General features: G+C 34.1%; 1 protein-coding gene across 5 annotated transcripts; it reads right to left on the bottom strand.

Moving 5' to 3' along the window:
• Positions 1-504: 504 nt before the first annotated feature.
• LOC143068598 (monocarboxylate transporter 14-like) lies at positions 505-23,382 on the bottom strand. Of its 5 annotated transcripts, none has more exons than XM_076242786.1 (7): positions 23,265-23,382; positions 12,598-12,942; positions 11,666-11,809; positions 9,594-10,571; positions 8,261-8,440; positions 1,325-1,450; positions 505-832 (listed from the first exon to the last, which is right to left on the bottom strand). In XM_076242786.1, exons 2-7 carry the CDS (start codon positions 12,854-12,856, stop codon positions 654-656), a joined length of 1,866 nt encoding a protein of 621 aa, XP_076098901.1. In that variant the 5' UTR covers positions 12,857-12,942; positions 23,265-23,382; the 3' UTR covers positions 505-653. The 5 variants fall into 5 exon arrangements, with proteins under 5 accessions (XP_076098901.1, XP_076098902.1, XP_076098900.1 ...); XM_076242787.1 differs by lacking the exon at positions 23,265-23,382 and adding an exon at positions 16,013-16,139; XM_076242785.1 differs by lacking the exon at positions 23,265-23,382 and adding an exon at positions 14,619-14,706.
• Between the last annotated feature and the right edge of the window lie 67 nt (positions 23,383-23,449).

Consider the following 23,449-nt stretch of genomic DNA (forward strand, 5'->3'; position numbering starts at 1 on the left):
TTAAAATCTTATAAATAAATAGATTAAATGTGGAGGAACAATGGTACCCCCCTCCTTTCCATAGTATTTTCTTCTTTATAATGATGTTATAGATTATGCTTTCATTGGTTTGCTAAGTTACTGAATTTGACCTAAGTTTTTTACACCTTACACAATCAAAATTTGTCGAGACTTTAGTGTTTTCTGATGAAAACTAAAGAATAGGTTATTCGACAACCTTTCTGCCAATCAAACAGTTTGATTAAATTGAACCTCTTCATTAAAAGGCTTGATCAATCTTACGTTATTTGTTACATAAAATCAACGAGACTACATTCCATGCCATCATCACAGAATATTTTTTAAATAAACTGGGAACTGGGTTCTATCAAATAATCTTAGGTTGGGATATAGTATCTGTTTTATCTGCAAAAACACCAATGAGTATTTCACTCTGCGGGGAATTAGTATTGTCAAGCTCTGATTTTTCTTCCCGGTTAAACACTTCAAATCATGTTATCTATGTTCAGTGTTTTAGTAATTTTATTTGGGAGATAATATATCTCAAAAAATATTTCTCATGTCACTAAAAATATATATAAACATAAATGAGATTTTCAAAACAAACAGTAAAAAAAAAACACCAATTATCAAGTCCTATGTTTTCCCTTCCGTCAAAGTGTAGAATCACTTGACGAGAGGGTTTTTGATGAGTTGTCATTGTTTGAATTACAAAGAGATTTGAGGTAGTTGTATATTGGATTAATTAGATATACTACTATTGTTAACAAACATAGACATCCGGCAAACAGTATAGCTATATCATAATTCTTGGTCCATTCATAGAGAACTCCTGCAAAAGAAAAATAAACATATTAAAGCTGATATCTATATTTCTACAGTATAGTTGATTCTGCAATTATACGACTACTGGTATAACATTGTAAAACAGATTGACTTGGTAGGTATGATAATATACGTTGCAGAAATACATTCATCTATAATATAAGGATCGTAAAAGTAAGACACGCTAGTGTACTATTCTTTTATGTGAATTTAAAAAGAAGCACTCATTCGCGGAACCTTTGATGCTTTTTAAGCCGATATATCTAGGATGTTTTTTTATTATAAAGAAACAGTCAAAACATGTTATATGAATAACACAACCACTCATCAATAGTTTTCTACTTTCGTTTAATATATTTTTGAAATTATTTATTTGAGTTTAAATTCCTTCTACACGACGAAAGTACCTTTAAACTGCTGCACGTTTACTCATTTCTATAAGTGTTTTATCAGTTCACAAACACTATCACTAACTTGTTATAGAGTACTTTCTTGTTACCTGCAAAAGGAGGTCCAAATACAGCCGCTGGTGCTTTAAGAACAGTAAGAACCCCTAATCCATTAGTTAAGTTGTCTAATCCGACACTATCTAGAACCATGATTGGTTGTAGTGGACAGTAAAATGCTGAAATTTAAAGTATATTACAAATATGCGTTATTTTCATAGTACTTCATTTCAATTATCTTTCACATTTAAGTGCTGTGGTTAGTCCGGCCGATCCGTGAAATGATTGCTCAAATAATGAGGAAAGCACTAATTCTTGCATGATTGTACATTTTTGTGTACTGAGAAATATAAGCTATGGACCCACCCTCAAAATTCAATATGGCGGCTTATTTCAAAATGGCTGCCGTACGTTCTAACATATTTTCCAGTATTGCACAAACCACAGTGGATTTGATGCTAGAAGCACAAAAATCAACATATTTGATTGACTTGGAATACTTAGCAAGATTTTGTTTTGATCTATCTTTGAAGTACAAAATGGCGGCTATTTTCAAAATGGCCGCCTTGAAAAATAAGCAAATATTCATTATTGAGAATTGACCTGAATATAAGCATTTTATTGATGTATAGTGTCATTAAGTATCTGTCCCAGTTCTGTCCTTTTTTATTTTGCCTTGCTTGTCATTTCATACACAAAGTAGTAGCTTTCATAAAAAGCTGCAGTATTAGCTTTCATAAAAAGCAGCACTATTTGTTGTCTTGGGTCACACATAAAAGCTGTGATTTGGGATTTATCTGCCTTAATATATTATTCAGTGCCTATCTTATGTCTTGGGTCGCAATATTTTGCAATTTGAGATATTAAAAACTGTGAATGGAGAATCATTCAAACCCATGTCAGTGAAATGGCAGGAATTGAGGACAACAAGGACAAGAACATTGAAATGGCAGAAACTGAATCACTTTGGCATATGGAGAAACCCACAGCTGAAGACACTTAAACAGAGGACAGCGCAGAAATTACTATTAAACAATTGTACCAAGAATTTTTAGCAGATAGAAAATCTAATGCTCAACGAACAGATGAGAGCAATATCTCAGCAACTTCAGCAGTCTGAAGACAGGATAGACCACAAGGCTAGTAATACTTGCTTGGTGGAATTGATGGTCAGACCAATAAGATATTCAATGGTGTTGTGAGACGAATGAACAAGCTGACAACAACTGACGACTGACACAGTTCAATTTAAAAGTGCATTTGAACAGCAGGGTACCTTCCAACAACTGGCATCTGTTGTAAATGAATTAGTGGACAATCGAAATAAAGAAGTTAAAATTTCTGCAATGGACACATCATCTAAGCAAAAATTTGACCCTAGCCAGTACAAAGCAAGTTTACAAAAAAGTACACAACAAAATCCATGCCTTGGGTCTTTCCCCAATTGTAGTTCGCATGGACCATCAACCGCACCAATTCTGTTGAAGGTGTCTTCACCTAAATTCAAAAGTCCTATGTCCGGGCCCTTGGCCGTGCATGAGACAGTTCAAATTATTCAACAACAATCTCTATTTAAGAACATACTATAATCCTCTAGTATTAATCAAGGATACCAGCAAAATGCTTATGTGTCTTCTTACGCACACTTACCATCTACTATGAGTCAATAATATTTGGTTCAGAGCAGCACACCATTACAGAAACAATTGGCTGCAAGTGGATTCTATCAAGTTTCTCCAATGCTGAATGCAGTGCCTACTTAAGGTATCATCCCCGTCGAGTCAATGGCAAATCCCACATTTATTACTCCAATAATGACAACCTCGTCAGCTCCTTGAGCTCTAACAGGCTTCCCATAAGGAAGTTGACTCCACTGGCCGATCAAGGAAAGGGCAGAGGAAACCAAAAGAGTGTGGCAACACCTCTTCTTCAAAATATACCCGATGGCAAGAAAATCTTGGTGCAAGGGACCGGAGCCGAAGCCCACAGCTCCCAAAAATGCAAACGGGAAGGATTGTGCCTGATATTCATATGATGAAATCATAATCTTTTAATCAGTTTAATTGAAGTCTGGAGCTGGTATGTCAGTAAACTGCTAGTAGTCTGTTATTATTTATGTATTATTGTCATTTTGTTTATTTTCTTTGGTTACATCTTCTGACATCAGACTCGGACTTCTCTTGAACTGAATTTTAATGTGCGTATTGTTATGTGTTTACTTTTCTACATTGGCTGGAGGTATAGGGGGAGGTGGAGATATCATAAACATGTTTAACCCCGCCGCATTTTTTTTGCGCCTGTCCCAAGTCAGGAGCCTCTGGCCTTTGTTAGTCTTGTATTATTTTAATTTTAGTTTCTTGTGTACAATTTGGAGTTTAGTATGGCGTTCATTATCACTGAACTAGTATATATTTGTTTAGGGGCCAGCTGAAGGACGCCTCCGGGTGCTGAAATTTCTCGCTACATTGAAGACCTGTTGGTGACCTTCTGATGTTGTATTTTCTATGGTCGGGTTGTTGTCTCTTTGACATATTCCCCATTTCCATTCTCCATTTTATAAAAACTCAATCGAAGAGGATCCATGACTGGTAGGCGTTCATTTACCAATTTGAACGAACTGCCGTTAGATGACAATGGGAAAACAGGAAAAATGTGTGTAGGCCCCAGATTGCCAGGCCGATGTTGGCTTTGAGTACACTCTTAAGTTAAACGCAGATTATGATTCCAAGGCCTAACAAAAAAGCATTCATTTGTAGCAGCGCTTCAGCAAGAAAAACGATCAAACTAGATTGGAACCGAAGCATACCGTCGAGGATGTAAAGACAAAGATTCTTCAAGGCATGTACTAGAGAGGAACCAAGAAACATTCAACAAGGCGTTAAAACAATTGAAAAACCTCAATAGAATACCAGATGGCGATATATGGACCAAAAAGTGCCAATTATGACCATCGACAAGTCTACTTTGCTGATGGCGCAATATCACCGACCGATAAAGAAAATATGAGCAGTCCTTTGGATAATGAGGTGCATAACCTTACACAAATTGTCACAAAACTAGCTGATGTCATGCTTTCAACTAATCAGCATAACCGTGGATTGGCCGATCAATATAACCTCGGTTCTTGTGATCAAATAATCATGGAAGATCACAAGTTCAATAGAAGATCACCTGATCAATATACACGTGGAAGATCTCCTGAGCAATACAATCGCGTATGATCGCCAGATAGAAATACACCAAAGCTTAATGCCTATCGATCAGCAACACCCCCACTACGCTAGAGATCATATAGACCCTAAAGACAACAGTTAGCATCTCCGCGGACAAACTCCAGAAATCCCAGTTATTTCAGACAACGGTCACCTTCACCAGGATACGGAGCAAATCAAAGTACAACCCCAACAATGGAGTCTTTAAACAGCAAGTAGGCCAACGCACGATTCCAAAGTCTATTGGCAAAGTCACATCACCTCATCGCAAAATCGATGAACCATTTGAAAGAGCTTAGCAGTACGAGGTACTATACATGACCAGAATGTAAGCATGATTGTGGACACTGCTATAATGATAACATTAGTAAATGAGAAATTAATTCCGGCAGAAAATGGAGATTTGGAGAACGTAACGCTACGTGGTTTGGGTTAACAGCTTGTTATTGGGAAGATTATAAAGAACGTCTCTCGACATTAATAGAATTAACATACAATGGGATGTGTGCAAAGAGCCATTAACAGACGATGTTATACTTAGACTTCGGACATACTGAGCGCAGTGATAAACCTGAATACTCCCACAATTACCACCAACAATACAGTGATAAATGCGGCATTTGTTAACAGTGGAAACGAGATTTCAATAAAACGAACCATCATAGTTCCACCAAACTCAAAAATAACTGTTACCATTAAAACTAATAACAGTGCTGGCCTGGAGTGCATTTTAGGACCATGCTCGCTGAATAGTTGAAATTGGCTTCGCACGTAGTTGGAAAAGGAAATAGTTGCCCTTTAACCATTTTAAATGATGGCAATCGTCTAATCCGCCTGAAGAAAGGTACACCTATTGATTACATAGAATAATTTGACGATGTAGTGAGTACGGCAAATGAAAACGCGATAAGTGACGTAAGACGTGACATTGAATAGACACAGACAAGGTGCCCTCGGCACTGCCTCAAAGTTCAGATGAGTAACCTACTATTCCACCACATTTAACCGACCTATATTAACGTTCAATCGACTCGTGTCAACCTATTTAATTCCAACCATTAAATTACAGAACAATTACAATAACATGAAACATATTGATTAACATTTTTGAATTTCACTATATTTTTTTGCATATGCAGCCATATTTGCAAATGTATGTTATAGAAATAAGCAAATTATTTTTTTTTGGATATTTTAAAACTAATTGATAACAAATTCAAGAACATGAAGTCCATTTTTAAAGAATCATTAGTTTAATTTCCGAAATTATAAAGAATACTTTAAGGACAATCTTGATATTTATACCGTTTTTCCGCCATCTTGAAAATGGCAGTCATATTGGATTTTTCAGAGTGGGTCCATAGCTGAAATCAAAGGGTATATAACCAAGAACTAATATGCAAAGTTTCATGCTTTCCTCATCAAGTGAGCAATTCTGTTCTATATCTGCACCAATCGGCCGGACTAGGTTGGCTGAAGGAAGAAGAATGATAACTGTACAAAATCGCACGATTTTAAATTTGAATAACAAAAACCTGTCCTTTTGTTTAGACGGCTTCACTATAACAACATAAAGAAACGAGGCTGCATTCTGAGCAAAGTTTGAACACATTTTCTATTATGAGGTAAAATAAGGGGAAAGACCCGTGTCACTATTCAATTCCATTTAGTACATGTTTTGATACTTTTAATATGATAAAATGAGATTTAGAGTCAATAATCATGATAATAGTTATCAAAGGTACCAGGATTATAATTTAGTACGCCAGACGCGCGTTTTGTCTACACAACACTCATCAGTGACGCTCATATCAAAATATTTATAAAGCCAAACAAGAACAAAGATAGTCTGCCCTATTCCAACATACCAAAATTACTGCCTTTCATCTGGTCGACCCATGTTATAGAGCCTACCTATTTTGTTGTTTATTTATTTGTTTTTCTAAACATGCATAACATATTCGCTATTAAGGCCACACCAATTTAATTCCTTATTCGACGGACCCGCCCGCACCTATTTTTTCAAAACAGATTTTTTTTTTTAATTTTTATTATATTCCCGCATTCGGAAATGTAATCATGTCCATTTCCCGCTCCGTTTTTTTGTAAATATTGTAAAAACTTTAAAGATCTCAACATTTGTTTTTTAAATAACAGTATAACCTTTATATAACGATTTTAAACCTATAAGCACCCCACAACACTGTAAATATCTGTGAGAATATTTGTTTCAGCATGAAACCAATTTATTCCAAGTGGGAGTGCTCCGAAATAAATATATAACAGCGGAAATACCTGTACAGAACAAAACATTGGTTACTTTCCCCCTGACTTATAATCCCTAACAAAAAATGTTCGTTGTTAAAATAAAGTACAAAGAACTTCTGAAGGATTTGCCTTCAACTGCAATTAAAATTTTGGAAATATAAATTAGATCGTTGGTTTTCCTGTTCGAATTGTGTACAATACTAAGTTGTGGTCCCTTATAGCTTGCTGTTTTGTCTAGATCAAAGATCTGTGTAAAAGGCCGTACTTTGACCTAATGTATGTTTGTTATTATCAGGTTATCCCTCAAACAAGGGCATTGAAGGGGTCATTTTACCATGTTTACTGTTGTAGAAAAGAAAATAGAAATACTAAGGATTTGTATAGTGCTACTATACAAAACCTTTGAAAACTTAGAATTTTTTACTCGAAAAGAGGAGAAATACATTATATTTTACAAATGTTTTAAACAACTTTTCTAAAAGAGGGGTCCACTTATTTTGAATAATATTAAACTGTTAAAGTAAATGTGTTAACATGATTAAAGTCCAGGAATATTACAAAATTCTTGGACATGTTTTGACCATTAAATTCCATATAGATATTATAGTTCTTTGGGAAAATATTAGCCCTTTTGTACTAAGGGAGCTACCATTTGATCTTTATGGGGGTGCTAGGATGAAATTTGAAAAAAATAGGCAGGACAGGAGTTTTGAGTAAAAAAAAAAAAAGGCAGGATGAGACAATTGCCAAAAAAAAGTCAGGACGACAATTTAGGTAAAAAAAAAGTCAGGATAAACTAAAAAAAAAAAGCAGGACCAAACAGAGTGAAAAATAAAAAGGCAGGACAGAGATTACAGCTAAAAAAAAATGCAGGACAAAATTTTTCATCCTAGCATCCAATTGTCTCATTGTCAGTCACACATACATAGATCATATTTAATTCTTCAATTATTTCTTGTTGAACAGGGAAAAAATACTTCATAAATTATAGAAATGTCAAGGTACAAGTGATAAATCAAGTTTTAATATAGTCAAAACCTACTATTTAATGTTTACAAAAAAAATTATAATCGCTCGCCTTTACTTTTTAAGCTTCGCCTCAAAAATTTGCAAATTAAATATTTTTTTATTAAAATTTTCAAATCGCTCGCTCGCCCCAATTTTTGGAGTCCAAAAATCCGTAGAACAAGAAATTAAATTGGTGTGGCCTAACGTTAAGAAAACAATAATCAATCAATACCAAGTACTATTTCTTCCTCCACAGTCCCCGGACAATTTAATTTGCTGTGTCATGTTCTATGGAATAAATTTTTTTAACCATGCCTTTTTGAATACCTGTTAGAATCGTCTTGCTATTTTAACGCACAGATAGTATGAGGAAACAAACATTTTGATAGGTACAATATAAAATTTCAATCTTATTTTAAAGCTGCGAAAATGAGTAATCTTCTAAGACGAACAGTCATGACAGTGAAATAGTATATAGTATGACGTTTATTAAATACATACCTATAAAGAATCCGAAAAAAGAAGAAAACGCCATCAGAGATGCAAACTGGTCACATAACGGAAACATAAAACAGGTAATGGTACACCCAGCCATACCAATAACACATAGGCATACAGATGATAATTTTGTATTGTCGATTATAAAACCTGGCAGGAGTCTGCCTAAAGTATTGACCACACCTAGATAGAAAAAGAACAAAATCATTTCTTCACATAATTCTAAATAATATTGGACACCTAATCAAAATTTATCATGTTTATTGGGTTTCGATCGTAACTAGTTTTACGAAAATTTCTCATCTTCATTTAAAGTTATTTTAATTTAATCATGCTACAATGTGTTACAATAATGTCAGTTATTTAATCTTGACTGGGATATAAATATAGTTTTGTATCAGTGTCTGAACTGAGATACATTTTTTTGTAGGAGTGTCTAATACTATGGTACCGTATGTGCTCTACCACCACCCTTATTTTATTCTGTAAATCAGCAACTGATATAGACTCTTGTTGTATATACTGTATGCCCTGTAACCAGTTTTAAAAATCATATGCGGTACTGGATAGTCCACATCGAGGTTCAAATGTTTAAAGTTTAAAATTGAACTCAATACGTCCAAGACATTTATCCATATTTTGAGCAATAACCCTCCCCCCCCCCCCCAAAGTCAATACTAACTATCCCTCAATGGTATGGAAACTTGTGGTATTATTTCAAAGGGATTCATACACTGAAGCCCAAGTTATAGTTTGATAACTAAAAAATGCTTATTTCGGGTCCCTTTTTTGGCCCCTAATTCCTTAACTATTGGGACCATAACCCCCAAAATTAATACTAACTATCCCCTCATGGTATGGAAACGTGTGGTATAATTTCAAAGAAATGCATACACTTAAACACAAGTTTATTGTTTGAAAACTACAAAAATGCTTATTTTGGGCTCCTTTTTGGCCCATTATTCCAAAACTGTTGGGACCATAACCCCCAAAATCAATCCCAACCTTTCTTTAGTGGTATTGAAACTTCTGGAAAAAATTTATAAAGATCCATTAACTTACACTAAAGTAATTGTCCTGAAACAAAATGCGTCTTCGGAAAAAAAATTGCGGTTGTATAATATAAATTACCTGTTAGCAACTAATTTCAATCTTTCATTTTTAATTATAGATATAAAGATATACTGCAACTATTGTAACGATACGTCATTATGCTAATTTTGGTAAGGTAAGGGTGGCCATTTTTCAACATGGTAATTGGTAAAACTTTTTTTTCAGGGCCTGGATATTAAATATTAATTTGTTGCTAACAGACCATAAGTTAATTTTGTCCTACCAAAAACAGAAAATATCCAAGACACTTGCATACTGCTTAATCCAATGGTTTTTCCATAATCGCCAAGGAACATGTTCGGAATGAACTGTGCCATCTGAGAAAGAACAGCTGCGATGGCGATGAACCAAAATGCTTTATTAGCACACAGGCCTTCGTTGCATGCTTTATGGTGATAATCACTTTCATCAGAAGGATTGGAAGTATCTAGAGATACTTTGCTATAACTGTATTCGTCTCCTCTAATAACTATTGACCCAATAAGACTTTTTGTGTCAGTATTATGTTTGAGACGAGTTAAACTACCACAGTAGAAAATGTCTTTTTGAGAGAGAATGCCTTTATTTATATTTTTAAATAGAGATGATGAATGCTGATGAGGTTCACTAATACAGTGACTAGAGCGAAATGGGAGAAATGAACTTTTCTCATAAGGTGTTCTAAACATGTTTTGTGGTAGACTACTAGTACTATGCTTGAAATTTTCTGTTTTCGCAAACTGCATGGCATGTTTTTTACAACATTTCCCTTCAAACTGAATTTTTGTGCACTTTTCACTCAATTGTGTTTTCTGTAAACTTTCAATTCTCTTGTTATAATTATCATTATCAAGGGATTTCACAGACAATATGGTGTCATGTTCTACACAGCCTGTATTTGGTTGATCAACTAAAATTTCAATTTCTTTGAAAATTTCTCCCATCGCCTTCGTTTCTTTGGCATTTTTGTTTTGAGGTGATATTACCTTGTAAGTCCTAAACATCGCACAAGCAACACATAATTGCAGAAAAAATCCAGCAAGAATTAAAAGTGTTCCCCGCCAGCTATAAACATCTAGCAACTTTTCTGTCACAGGGGATATAACCATTAATCCGATACCGGAACCAGCAGACATGATGCTCTGCGCAATGCCTCTTTTCTTGTCGAAGTACTGATTAACCATTACGATTGCCGGTAAATACATAAGTCCCATACCACAACCTGCGATAAGTTATAAAACGTCACTTTTAAATATCATCTTTCTATATACATATAGAAAACGGATTCGACTATGAATAAACATATAATACATACTGTTAGACTGTTTTCTGCAATTTACAATGAAATCAACAACGTTTACAGGACTTCATTTGGCAATGTTTGGATAACACATATACATGCATTTTGATTTTTAGATGAAGAACGGTAGCTTTATTCGAAATTTTGCCTATATTGTACAGTATTTGTAAGTTTTCTCTATTTGTATAGCCTATTATTATCCCGCAGCTGTGTTCCGCAATGCAAGTGGCTTGACCTACATATTGCAAAGTATTCCTCTCAAAAAGATGTTAGGAGCCGTAATCAACATAGATAGAGGTACTGCTTTTTTTAATGTTAAGGGCTCCATTGGAACTATGCGATGAAGAGCAGCAATAAAAGCGTTTTCATTTTGTTCATTATGTTCATAGAGTGTGTCTCCGTGTGGAGATTTTAGACGTTCCCTCTGCTTAAATATAGTATGCTCTTTATATTTTAACAGATGTAACGTATGCATTCTTGATATAACATTTTTATATGTACGTTTTTACCTTTTTCAGCCTGTTTGTTAATCACAATTATATTTAGCAAACTGAAGTATTAAACCTATGCATATATTATTTCTTGCCAAGCTATTTAACAATTGTCTTGTTGCGTCTGAATGTTTGAAGCTTTGCGATGAAATTATATGTCAATGTATGAACATATGTTGGCTCTTTTGCCGTTACAGTTTATGATTTATGTATATTATATTACCTAACAGACATGGTTTTTAAGCACAGATGCGATGTGAAATAATTTACATCTTGCACTGCATTATACCAGTACTAAACCAATTTTTGAACGTGCTGTGCGGTTTGGTATATTGGTCCGTTTTAAACGGTTTTACAGCAACTTTAAGCTGAAGAACGTTATTAAAAGCGTTGTTTCTTTTCTTTTCTCAAATATGGGAAGGGATTTTGTGTCACTAATTTTGTACATCACATATCATTATTGATTTTTTTTCAAATTAAGATATCGTTCTCCATCAAATGCTGATCAACTTAATATTTATTTACCCGTGACTACTCCATAAGTCGCAAGAAACATCCATATATTAACAGCCATAGAACTTAAAACTAATCCTAGTGTGGCAATCAGTGCTCCGGTTATAGCTACAACTCTGCAACCAAATTTTTCTATCAGAGGACAAGCAACAATAGCTACAAACAGAACAATAACGCATACATTGTATCACATTTATTGTATATATAATGAAGAGGATGTGGTATGCTTACCAATGAGACAACTCTCCACAAGAGACCAAAATGACACAGAAATTATTACATTAACAACTATAGGTCACCGTACGGTCTTCAACAATGAGCAAAGCCCATACCGCATAGTCAGCTATAAAAGGCCTCGAAATGACAATGTAAACAATTCAAACGAGAAAACTAACGGCCTCATTTATATAAAAATTGAGCGAAAAACAAATATGTAACACCAACAAACGACAACCACTGAATTACTGGCTCCTGACTTGAGACAGGCATACCATATTCTGGTTTCATCAATACTAGTATTTTCTTCCTCCCTATAAATGCACTTGTTAACGCTACATGCTGATAAAATTAGGTCCACTATATGCGTCTTTCACATCGGTGTGATAGTTATTATACTCGGGCCTAATTAGAGAGAGAACATCACAAAATGTTTTATTAGTGTTTAAAGTGACAATGTACTATAGAATGGAGTTTAGTAAAATTCCAGTGATTTCCCTTTCAACATTTATTTATGATTTCAAAGAAAATGATACTTATAAATATTCAATACATATTATGAGTCGACTATATGACTATAACAAGTGCATTTTGAGTCAAAGTTACTTGATTTTTAATAGTGAATTCTTGTGTTCGACTGGATTCTCTGAACAAGTGCGTCCGTAGATAAAAAAAATAAGAATACGATTAATTAGAGAACACTTCTCAAATTAAGAAAGAGTACTTACCAATGAATAAAAGACATCCAACGATGACCGAACCAGCCAGAGAAGTCAAAGAAGGACTAGCATGTAAATTTTCCATTAAAACTGGAAGTAAAAGTCCGTAAGATCCGAATAAACCATCGATCATGAACATTACAAAGAACGAACACACTAATACGACCCATCCCCATCCTCCGTCGGGAACTTTGTTCTCCGTGAATTCGTAACACAGCTCTTGAGTATCAGTTTTTAACTCTTTAAATTCTTCAGCTTCAGTTGTCATCGTTGCTTCTGTAATTCGATGCTGGTAATATGTTCGATGTTTCTGTCATTTGTTAACTCATATCAAAGATGTCATAACTTTATTATCTGTAAATATTTATATCAAAGACTACTAAGTACATCACATTCATAATCTAACTTTATTTTAAACACCACACCTAAAATATGTATAATTTCTCAATTTGATCATGATAGTGGTGTGTTTTGTGCATGCGAATTACATAATGTACAGAATCCATATATATTTAGCTGAATGTTAATTTCTCTTTTGTACTGAAACGCATTTTTTTAATGTTGTCAAAATAAGACCACTGCTCTCTTTCGTCAATAGGGATTGTAAAGGAGTAAGAAGATTCAAAAGGGTCAATCAGACATCAAACGTTCAACAAGACAGGCAACACCATGGTCAAACAAAATTTAGTAAGGCGAACCTTACCAAAATAAAAACTGGGGTAAACCCAGGTGCCCTGGAAGGGTTAGTAAATCCTGTTCCGCTTTACGTAAATATCAAACTTAATAGTTATTTGCTGCGTTCGATGCGAATTTTCAAATGAATCGTATATACTAAATTTAGTCCTGGTATCTATGATGAGTTTATTTATAACGTTCTTCAAGAAAGATGATCGGTAAAGTTATGATACTAGGATACGCGTAGAAGCGTCTTTATAATTAAAATGTTTCTTATTTAGCTGTGGTATACTTTGACGGTTTTTTTTTTAAAGGAATTGGATACCGTTTAAAGACAATCAGTATTCGTTGCAAACTTAAAATACTATCAAAAATTAATTAGTTTTGATTTAATATTTCGAATTAATGATTTGGAAAATAAGCGGACGGGCCAGGATCCCCGAATGTAATGTAAGGAATACAATGTTTACAGTACGTTTCCCCAATTTTCGCCTCTTCCGTGTTTCCTGCATTCAATACCTAAACTGAAAGTGCATATGGAAAATCAACGCTAGCAATCGTGTACAAATAAGGAAATTGTGTAATCTATTAACTCACGAGAATGAAAAGTAATCAATGAAAATTAATACACTAAATCATTGTAAATATATAAATAGATATTTAAATGTTCATATGTTAGGCGAAATGATTAATCAGAAAATATAGCTTATATAGTTCTCGTTCTGCACTGTACACACGCACAGCATTCATGTCTAACTTTGTACAACTTAAACATGTTAAATAAATAGAAGTGTAATGTCAGTCGTATTGTCAATCAAAGACCAATAAGAATTATTGATTCATTTCTTAATTAATAATTAATGTTAAAAAAATTAATGTATCATAATTATGTAAAATGTTCAAAATGGAATAGCTGCATGTATATGTATATTTATACGAAAATTCCTTTAAACAATTTTTTTATAGATTATATTTTTAATGAATATCGTGACTGGTCTATCTTTCTTTTGTTTGCCACAGTCCTGATAGTTGTTATCAATGATTGTTTCCATTGATAGAATGAATACAAAAATGACCGCTTTAATACATTATTTTTTGTTCTTTGATACAACAATGAAGACAAATACGTAATCAAATACACATACACTATTGATTTGTAATAGCTGTCGTCATAATATGAAACACACTATAAATACACACAGACATGTTTAGAATAATATGCATATCATGTGTGATATTTGAACAATAAAAATACGTATTCATAGCACTTTATTATTCAGAAAGACTAAATACATGAACAACACATTTTATATTCAGTAAAAATAAAACCAATCGTTTGCGTAAATGCTACTTACAACCCAGATACGTCAAGTCCTAAAAAAATCATTGGAGATAATGAATTACCAGAAGCATTGTTATTTTGACCTTCATCTAGTTTGGACCGGTTCTCATGCACATGCGTTTGTGAACATGGTGACCTCTTAACCAGATTAAACCTGTATCAACACTATGCTTAATTACTTTCACTTTATTTTCGATTCTCTCTTGGCATCTTTCGCCTTTCTTTTTGCATTAAAGGTCTTACATGCAAACTGAGGAATATAGACAATGATTAATTTAAAGGCCGGAGTCGCGTAAATGTCTTATTTCAAATGTCTAGCAGTATTCTAAATTCTTGGCGTCGAGGTAATCAAAACTGCGGTGAATGCTCGGGGTAAATGGAAACAGGGAATGAAAACACGCCATAAGAACAGAAAACAGCCCAATTAAGGCTGAGAATTGACGGGGAAGGGGGAGGGTCTTCCACACAGCGACCAAATACCGCACCATGCAGGAGGCAGCCCCCTCCCCCTGTTCAGCAATGTATATACTTGATCAGCGAAAATGGACGTACGTCACACTAAACTCCGAAATATATAAATGAACGAAAAGATACAAGACTATAATAAAGGCCAGAGGTTACTGACTTAGATCAGGCTCATCCAATTTCTCTGTTGATGACATTTGCAAAAAAACTAGAATATGGATGGATTTGTTCATCCGTTGATGGAGATAATATTGAGAATTATTAGTTTATCAATATATTTTTTGAAGCAGTAAAGGGCAAAACATTTAATTTTCTGGCGAGGAGATTTTGTTTTTTGAAAAATAAATATGGTCTGGTAAATATATAACTTTGTACAAAAGTGAAAATTAATTTCCGCGCAGAGAAAAATAAGCATGTGAAGACGTAGATTCTAGATGACAATAAATATTCAATCCGTGAAAATCCTCCTGCTCACCCTCTCCAAATATCAAATGGACATCCCGTAATGCCCCTTTTCCTTTTGCGAATTCTTATAAGATTTTTTGTATATGAATATTCCTTAATGATGAAAAAATTAGTGTTCGTAATCATAATGCAAAGTCTTGACAATAACAATTTAAACTAGATGTGTCAAAGCGACACCAATGGCCCCGTCCCAAAAAGTTGAAAAATCTGCAATTTCAATATAAACACATGTGGACACAAACATGATGGTAGTCTCACATATCAAAAATCAGCTCAAAATCTGGAGGGGAATAGAGAAAAAAATCTGTATAACTGTGATTTTCAATAATTTATCAAAGGCCAAAGCCCGTAATTTCAGCAAAAATAAGTGGAGCTGTAATGACTTGGCCAAGCGAAATTCCTTGGAAAACATGTGTTTTTTCTTTCAGGCACCTGATTCAATTTTTGGCTAGTTTAAAGTTTGACACCGGTTCTCACCTTTTTAATTCAATTCTTTATGTTTTCAGTGTTCTATTCATTCCGTTTTCCCAGTGTTCAACCGTTTTTATTGTTGTATAATTGAGATAACTTATGTAGTTAACTTTCACTTTCACTTTAGTCGCCATAACCGGATTTTTGTGTATTGATTATGCAAATGAGGTGAACTGTGGGTGTAACCTCAGGTGAACTATATGTACCACTAGCGTAAAACAGTGTATGAATACTATAACGGTTGTAGATCGATTATTACAAGATCATTGTATTAAAACGATATTATTTATGATTGTACATTGTACTAAGATGATTTTTATGTTCCGTAAACATACGTTTTAATGTCATGACTTAATTCTATCAATCGGGGATTCTTTTCGTACTTGTCAGGCCCGTTCCCATTTTCCCCGTTCGTTCCCCAGTTAAGAATCGTTCGTTACCCCGATAGCTCCGTCAGGTATAAAAAGCTTGCACCTGTTTGTTAGGGGCTCTCTCGAGGGGGCTCTTCCTCCTTAGTCAGACCTACAGGTATGTTGCCAGATTTTCCGTCAGTTTATACAGTCGAATATTTAATATTTGCTGAAGTTTAGCATATATTTATCAAGTATTTCATGCGATTTTAAGCAATTTTACTGCAGTTTAGAACATTTGGACGTTTTCTGTTCATTGTAAGTCTTAGTATTCTAGGACTAAGATCAGAATCAAAAATGGATTAAATATAAATAGCAAGTCTATTTATTAAGGCTAGATTTCATTTACTAACCTGTTTCTTTGAGGTAAAACGGATTAAAGTTACAGGCCTTCCCCATTCCCCTTTTCCCCTCCCATTTTGTTAAGGACATTTTGTTAAGTATCCTGTTTGCTGAGATTTTCCAGCATTCAGAGAGAATATATGTAAATCCCTTATATTTGTTAAGCTAAGAATTGTTTAAAGCTAGAATAATTAAACTTCGCTTTTTAACTACTCTCAATACCAGCGATTGAAGTTTGTCTTCCTGTGCTTACTCCTGGAGGCTAAAGTCTATTAGATAATAAAACAAAGTACTGTTATTTTAATGTATAATTTATTAGAATATGGCATACAATCTATGTTAATGTTATAACATATTTAATAGTTGATTGAACACTGTGGCAAATAATTTAGATAAAAACTGTGTAATATTGTTAACTGAACAATTCATGAATTTACTGATAAAACATCATTATGCTCACAATTATCTTACTTTTCCATGCTGAAAACACATTATACGCCATAGTTGTCCAACTGGTCTCTGGTTTTTGTCATTACATTGTCTCATGAGAGAATAGATCTTCTTGTTTATAGACCGAGACAAGAGACTATTCGATTGTCAGATAGATAGTATTCATTTGTGGAATAGTCTGACGGTACTGTCCTTAAAGTTTCCACCTCTTGAGTTTTAGTTTATATGTGATTCCAAGTTAGAGGTGCAGCCTCTATTTTACAGTGTCATGCTGTTCTATAAACTACACGATAGAAAGTGTGTTTAGATACACAGACTATTACGTATTTGAATATTCTTTACCCCTGTTGTCCTCCCTTTTTGAGTTTCTTGTTAAATATAAAATGAAGTTAATATGTCAGAAGTATTTTAACCTTGCTGGTCTAGTAATATAAAGAACATCCGTGTTTTAACCCTTCTCTGTTTTAGACTAGCCTATTCTAGTCTATTAAGGTCCCCTGTGTACCTGAAAACACAGGTAGTGGCAGCAAAGTAACAAGACACCCGTTTGGCCAGCTATTACAGAGCAGAACGAAACTTAAACTTGATCTGTAACTCATCATGGTTAACTCGCATACCGTAACAAACAATCAGCCCAATATCTGAAAGCGTTTAGAAAAAAAGTCCGTATAACTGTGATTTTCAACAATTTCTCAAAGTCCAAAGCCCGTTTTTTCGGCAAAAATTAGTTGAGCGGAACGAAACTTAAACTTGATCTGTAACTCATCATGGTTAACTCACATACCAAAAAGCAGTCCAATATCATTCTGAAGGCGTTTAGAAAAAAAATCCGTATAATGGTTTGTTGCGGAATGACGGAATTGTACGGAAAGACGGAATTCCGGAATTTAGGACAAGAGTAAAACTATATGGCACCGACAACTTCGTTGCGGGGCCATAAAAACGCCAGAATAAATTCAGAACTTCAAAGTTGGTCGATCCGGAGGAACTGCGTTGGACCACAACAAGAACACGAAGGTATGTTTTCTTGCAGTGGTACAAACATTGCTTTGCAAAAGGTCATCGACCACTGGTGTAAATTCAATGCATGGTTCTTTACACCCAGAAAAAAAGGTGAATTAATGAAAAATATAAAACTCCAAGAAAAATTCAAACTGAAATTCCTTTATTAGATGGTAAAATCAAAAATTCTAATACGTCAAACGAATGGAAAACAACTGTCATATTCTTGAGTTGGTACAGGAAATTCTACGAAACGGTGAATCAAACCTGGTATTATAACTAGGTGAAACTCAATTTCCTAGTCAAATCTTTCTGAAGACATTCACGACTAGACATGGTTTCGTACATCCAAACATCAACACAGCCAAAATGGCATGCCCTCTATGCATGGGGTTTTCTGCTGGATGGCAGAAGTCGATACTAATAAAGTTCATCAACCCCTTGGGGTCTAACAATACACTGATAGAACATTTTCATTAAAAAAAAAGGTTGTTCCTCGTTAACATAGACCCAAGTCATTTATTTACAAGACTGGTAAAGATACATACATGAGATGGAGAAATGTGATAAAAGGACCGACTAGGATTTAATTTATAACAATTTAGTTACCCAAAAGTAAAACCTATAAAAATCATTTAAAAGGTCTTTACGTATTAGATCGATACCAAGCAAAAGAAAAAAACCAACCAAAACACAAACACAGATTGGTCGTGACCGGGTATTAACACATCACTTAATAAAGATCTGAGAGTACTCGTAGTTACTGATCGCTACTTCTAAGCCAATAAAAACTAATAAAAATATCATGTTTCTTAAGCAATCATATTCCACAAGGCGAAAATGATATCGTATGATAAACGACAAGGACTGTCAATTAATCAAAAATGGTAAAAATATTTACTGAAAGGTAATACTTCTACAAATAGTTAATTGAAAATTAATAATTTCCTTTTACGAGACCCTGTTTCTTAAACTTCTTTTAATCTATAAACGGGTTTTGATGATAAAAAGAAATCGTGCAAAGCTACTGAAATTGTCATTTAAGAACAATTACTCTCATGAGAAGCGAAATGCCAGTTTCAGTTACATTGACGTTTTTGCAATCTTTTATGGCTGATCATCTCTGCTTATCATAAATAAATTGGGGAGCCTATTGAATGTCATATAAAAACCCAAACTATTATGTATTTAACAAGGCTTTTCACCTCAAATTTGAATCCCTTATTACATGAATCTTCAGTTAATTGGCCCCCCTGTTCAGCAATGTATACTTGGTCAGCGAAAATGGACGTACGTCACACTAAACTCCGAAATATATAAATGAACGAAAAAATACAAGACTATAATAAAGGCCAGAGGTTACTGACTTAGAACAGGCTCATCCAATGCAAAAAACTAGAATATGGATGGATTTGTTCATCCGTTGGTGGAGATAATATTGAGAATTATTAGTTAATCAATATATTTTTTGAAGCAGTAAAGGGCACAACATTTAATTTTCGGGGGAGGAGATGGTATTTTTTGAAAAATAAATAATATAGTCTGGTAAAAATATAACTTTGTACAAAAGTGAAAATTAATTTCCGCGCAGAGAAAAATAAGCATGTGAAGAAGTAGATTCTAGATGACAATAAATATTCAATCCGTGAAAATCCTCCTGCTCACCCTCTCCAAATATCAAATGGACATCCCGTAATGTCCCTTTTCCTTGTGCGAATTCTTATAAGATTTTTTGCATATAAATATTCCTTAATGATGAAAAATTAGTGTTGGTAATCAAAATGCAAAGTCTTGACAATAACAATTTAAACTAGATGTGTCAAAGCGACACGAATGGCCCCGTCCCAAAAAGTTGAAAAATCTGCAATATAAACACATGTGGACACAAACATGATGGTAGTCTCACATATCAAAAATCAGCTCAAAATCTGGAGGGGGATAGAGAAAAAATCTGTATAACTGTGATTTTCAATAATTTAATAATAATAAGTCCAAAGCCCGTAATTTCAGCGAAAATAAGTGGAGCAGAACGAAACTTAAACTTGATCTGTAACTCATCATGGTTAACTCGCATACCAAAAATCAGCCCAATATCTGAAAGCGTTTAGAAAAAAAAGTCCGTTTCAACAATTTCGCAAAGTCCAAAGCCCGTAATTTCGGCAAAAATTAGTGGAGCAGAACGAAACTTAAACTTGATCTGTAACTCATCATAGTTAACTCACATACCAAAAATCAGCCCAATATCTGGAGGGGGATAGAGAAAAAATCTGTATAACTGTGATTTTCAATAATTTAATAATAATAAGTCCAAAGCCCGTAATTTCAGCGAAAATAAGTGGAGCAGAACGAAACTTAAACTTGATCTGTAACTCATCATAGTTAACTCACATACCAAAAATCAGCCCAATATCTGAAGGCGTTTAGACTTTGCAAAAAATGCAAAGTACTAGATGATTAGAAACATTTCTTAATAAATTGTTCTCACAATTCAAATATTAGATTAGCATATTTTTATTGCATTAACATCGAAAATAATTCATTTGCTAATCTCGCTGACAATGACAAAGTTATATATATATATATGCTTAACCCATCAACACCAACACAAGTGAATAAACTAGGATTCTTTATAAAAAAAAGTTAATGGAACTGAGGACAGGGGACCCTTTGATATTTACCTGAATTTGTATATATATATATTGAGTTACTTAGTTATTGTCTTCATTTGTTTTTGTTGTTGTTATATGTCACAAAACTGTAAAGTTTATATGGCAATAAAACTTTGGATTTGGAAAAAAATTGAATTTGATTAACAGTTTTTATTGAAAGAGGCAAACACGCAAATAAGTTTCTTGTTCAATACTTTCTAAGCGTATATGATGTAAACGGTGGTTTTATTTACAAAAAGGAATTTGACAAAAAGAAAAACAATCTATAAAACACTATAAAAACAAAAAAAATAATGTACATGTTTCACAAACTCCACCATAAACCTGGGTGTTTGCTTTGTAGAGCTTTGCGAGTGTTTGAGTGTTTTGTCCGACGTCCCGAACCTGAGGCGAACGTGTTATATAGCCATTCTCCCCCATGCCAGTTTTCACCCCGGAGAAAAAAACTGGTATGAGCCAATAGAATTCAAACCATAGCAAACATATTATTGAAAGAATGAAAACAAACTACAGATTGTAATTTGTTTGTTACTACTGTTGATAGTTTATGAAACATGTAATTTATTACACTTATGCAGAACATGTTAGGTATGGTCAACATCAAATGGCATTTATGTAGGCTTATACTATATATAAACCTGAATAGGAATCTTAATGAAATTGAGCCAAATTAATTAGATTCCACTTTACTTTGCTTTTCCACGTATTTACACATTTATAGAACTGGCACGGTTATATCACGTCAGCTGTAGAATAGCACATTGAGCTCTGTACAAAAGTACAAAAGTACAAATACCGACAGATATCAAACGCTCATTAACCTATAATTTGGGTTTTTTAAACAAGGAATGTCAGTTATACGTATGACGTTGAACGGGAGTTCAATACTAATATTGTATCTCACATGTATCACTCGAAGTCAAGGTAAACAACCTGCTATTCGTACGAACTGCAAATCCTTCGTAAATATTACGACCACCATTACTAGTTGGTTCCCCCATATGACGGCGGATATGTTCGAATGATCTTAATTGCAATCCCGCCCCTTTCCCCCGAAATTTACTTACCACATTATACTGATCACCAGGTTTGTACTTACAAGAGCAACACGATAGGTGCCAAATGTAGAGCAGGATCTGCTTACCATTACGGAGCACCTGTAATCAGCCCAAGCTTTTTTTTTTGTTCATATGTCTTAATAGTCTTTAGATGTTTATGTCGGGTTTTATGTAATGTCTGTTTATCATTTTTTTTTAAGCCAAAGCATTGACAGTTTATTTTTTATTAATGCGTATGAATGTCCAGGGTGTGTTTTTTTTTTTTTTTTTTTTTTGTCTCTCTGTAATGACTTGGTGTTTGCATCTCAACTAGTTTAGAATTACTCATTAACTTGGCCCTTAGGCTATTGACACTGAGATTGTTAGATAAGGGACGACATCAAAAGTTCAATGAAGGATAAAAAACTTAATTCACATAGTTTTTTCACTGACACCCCCCCCCCTCCCCCCCCCCTCTTAACTTAATTTGGGAAAAATTGATTGACCAATAGAGATACATGTAAAATCGATGTTAGATTAACAAAACTTGCAGCAATGTTGCCCTCCCCCCCCACCCCCACCCCCAAACTATTTGATTTAAGTTTTTTTTATCCTACATCGATCTTTTGATGTCGTCCCTAAATGTGGTCATGTTGAAAGTATCAGAATGTTTATAGTTAAATTTGGTCATGCTGAAACTTTCAGATTGATAGATAAATTTGGTCATGCTGAAACTCTCAGATTGTTAATAACGTTCGAAAAAGTCAAGTTATGCAAGACTCGCTCGGTCAGAGTTGTGATCAAAGGGAAGTTATTCACTTTAGTTTTTTCAGTCAAGATTAAAATTTGAAAAAAAATAAACACCCAACTGTAACAATGTCGTAAAGCTACATGTGTATGTTGAAAATTAAAATAATTTCGGAATCCATTCAATATCGATTTAAACCGTACAGCATCATATTATTATCTGCTATATCACCTCCCCCTCGACTATACAAACGATGCATGAATCCAGTCATCGATAACCTTTGAGCACCCATGCACTGCATTTAAACATTTTGTATAATGATTGTGCTGTCAAAATTGTTTTTTTATTCAACTATATATACTTTATCCTACTCTAGAGAACTTTCCCGCATGTTATGTTATAAGAGTATGTACGACATTGGAATGAACGAAGGAAAGAGCTATCGTGACCGGAAACTGGCTCAAACTAAAACAACCTCGAGAAAACAACCGTGATAATAGGAATGAATACAATACTATCCTGTCTTGTATGGAACTGCAATGATTCAGATAACTGTTAAACAATTATATTTAAAAATAAAACGTTATTAAGTTATTTTACCTGACTTTTCGAGAAAGCTACTTATAGTTTATCTATGTCAAATATCCCTGTATAATAATAGTCTTTTCAATACATGTATTTATTTCGTTCTCACTAACCTCAGTACTTAAAATGTCCACCCTTTAAAAGTCCTTGAAAACGTTTAAATACACAACAAGTGTAAAAACGTGATTATTAAGTATTTT

Source organism: Mytilus galloprovincialis, chromosome 3 (assembly GCF_965363235.1).
Source record: "Mytilus galloprovincialis chromosome 3, xbMytGall1.hap1.1, whole genome shotgun sequence".
Classification (NCBI taxonomy): domain Eukaryota; kingdom Metazoa; phylum Mollusca; class Bivalvia; order Mytilida; family Mytilidae; genus Mytilus; species Mytilus galloprovincialis.

What these genes read in the sequence shown, in the direction of transcription:
- LOC143068598 (XM_076242786.1), bottom strand. Translation starts at nt 12,856, where the DNA reads ATGACAACTGAAGCTGAAGAATTTAAAGAGTTAAAAACTGATACTCAA. An exon ending in TGGATGTCTTTTATTCATTG is followed by an intron (nt 11,810 to 12,597) that starts GTAAGTACTCTT and finishes TTCTGTTTGTAG; the next exon opens with CTATTGTTGCTTGTCCTCTG. An exon ending in GACTTATGGAGTAGTCACGG is followed by an intron (nt 10,572 to 11,665) that starts GTAAATAAATAT and finishes AACTTATCGCAG; the next exon opens with GTTGTGGTATGGGACTTATG.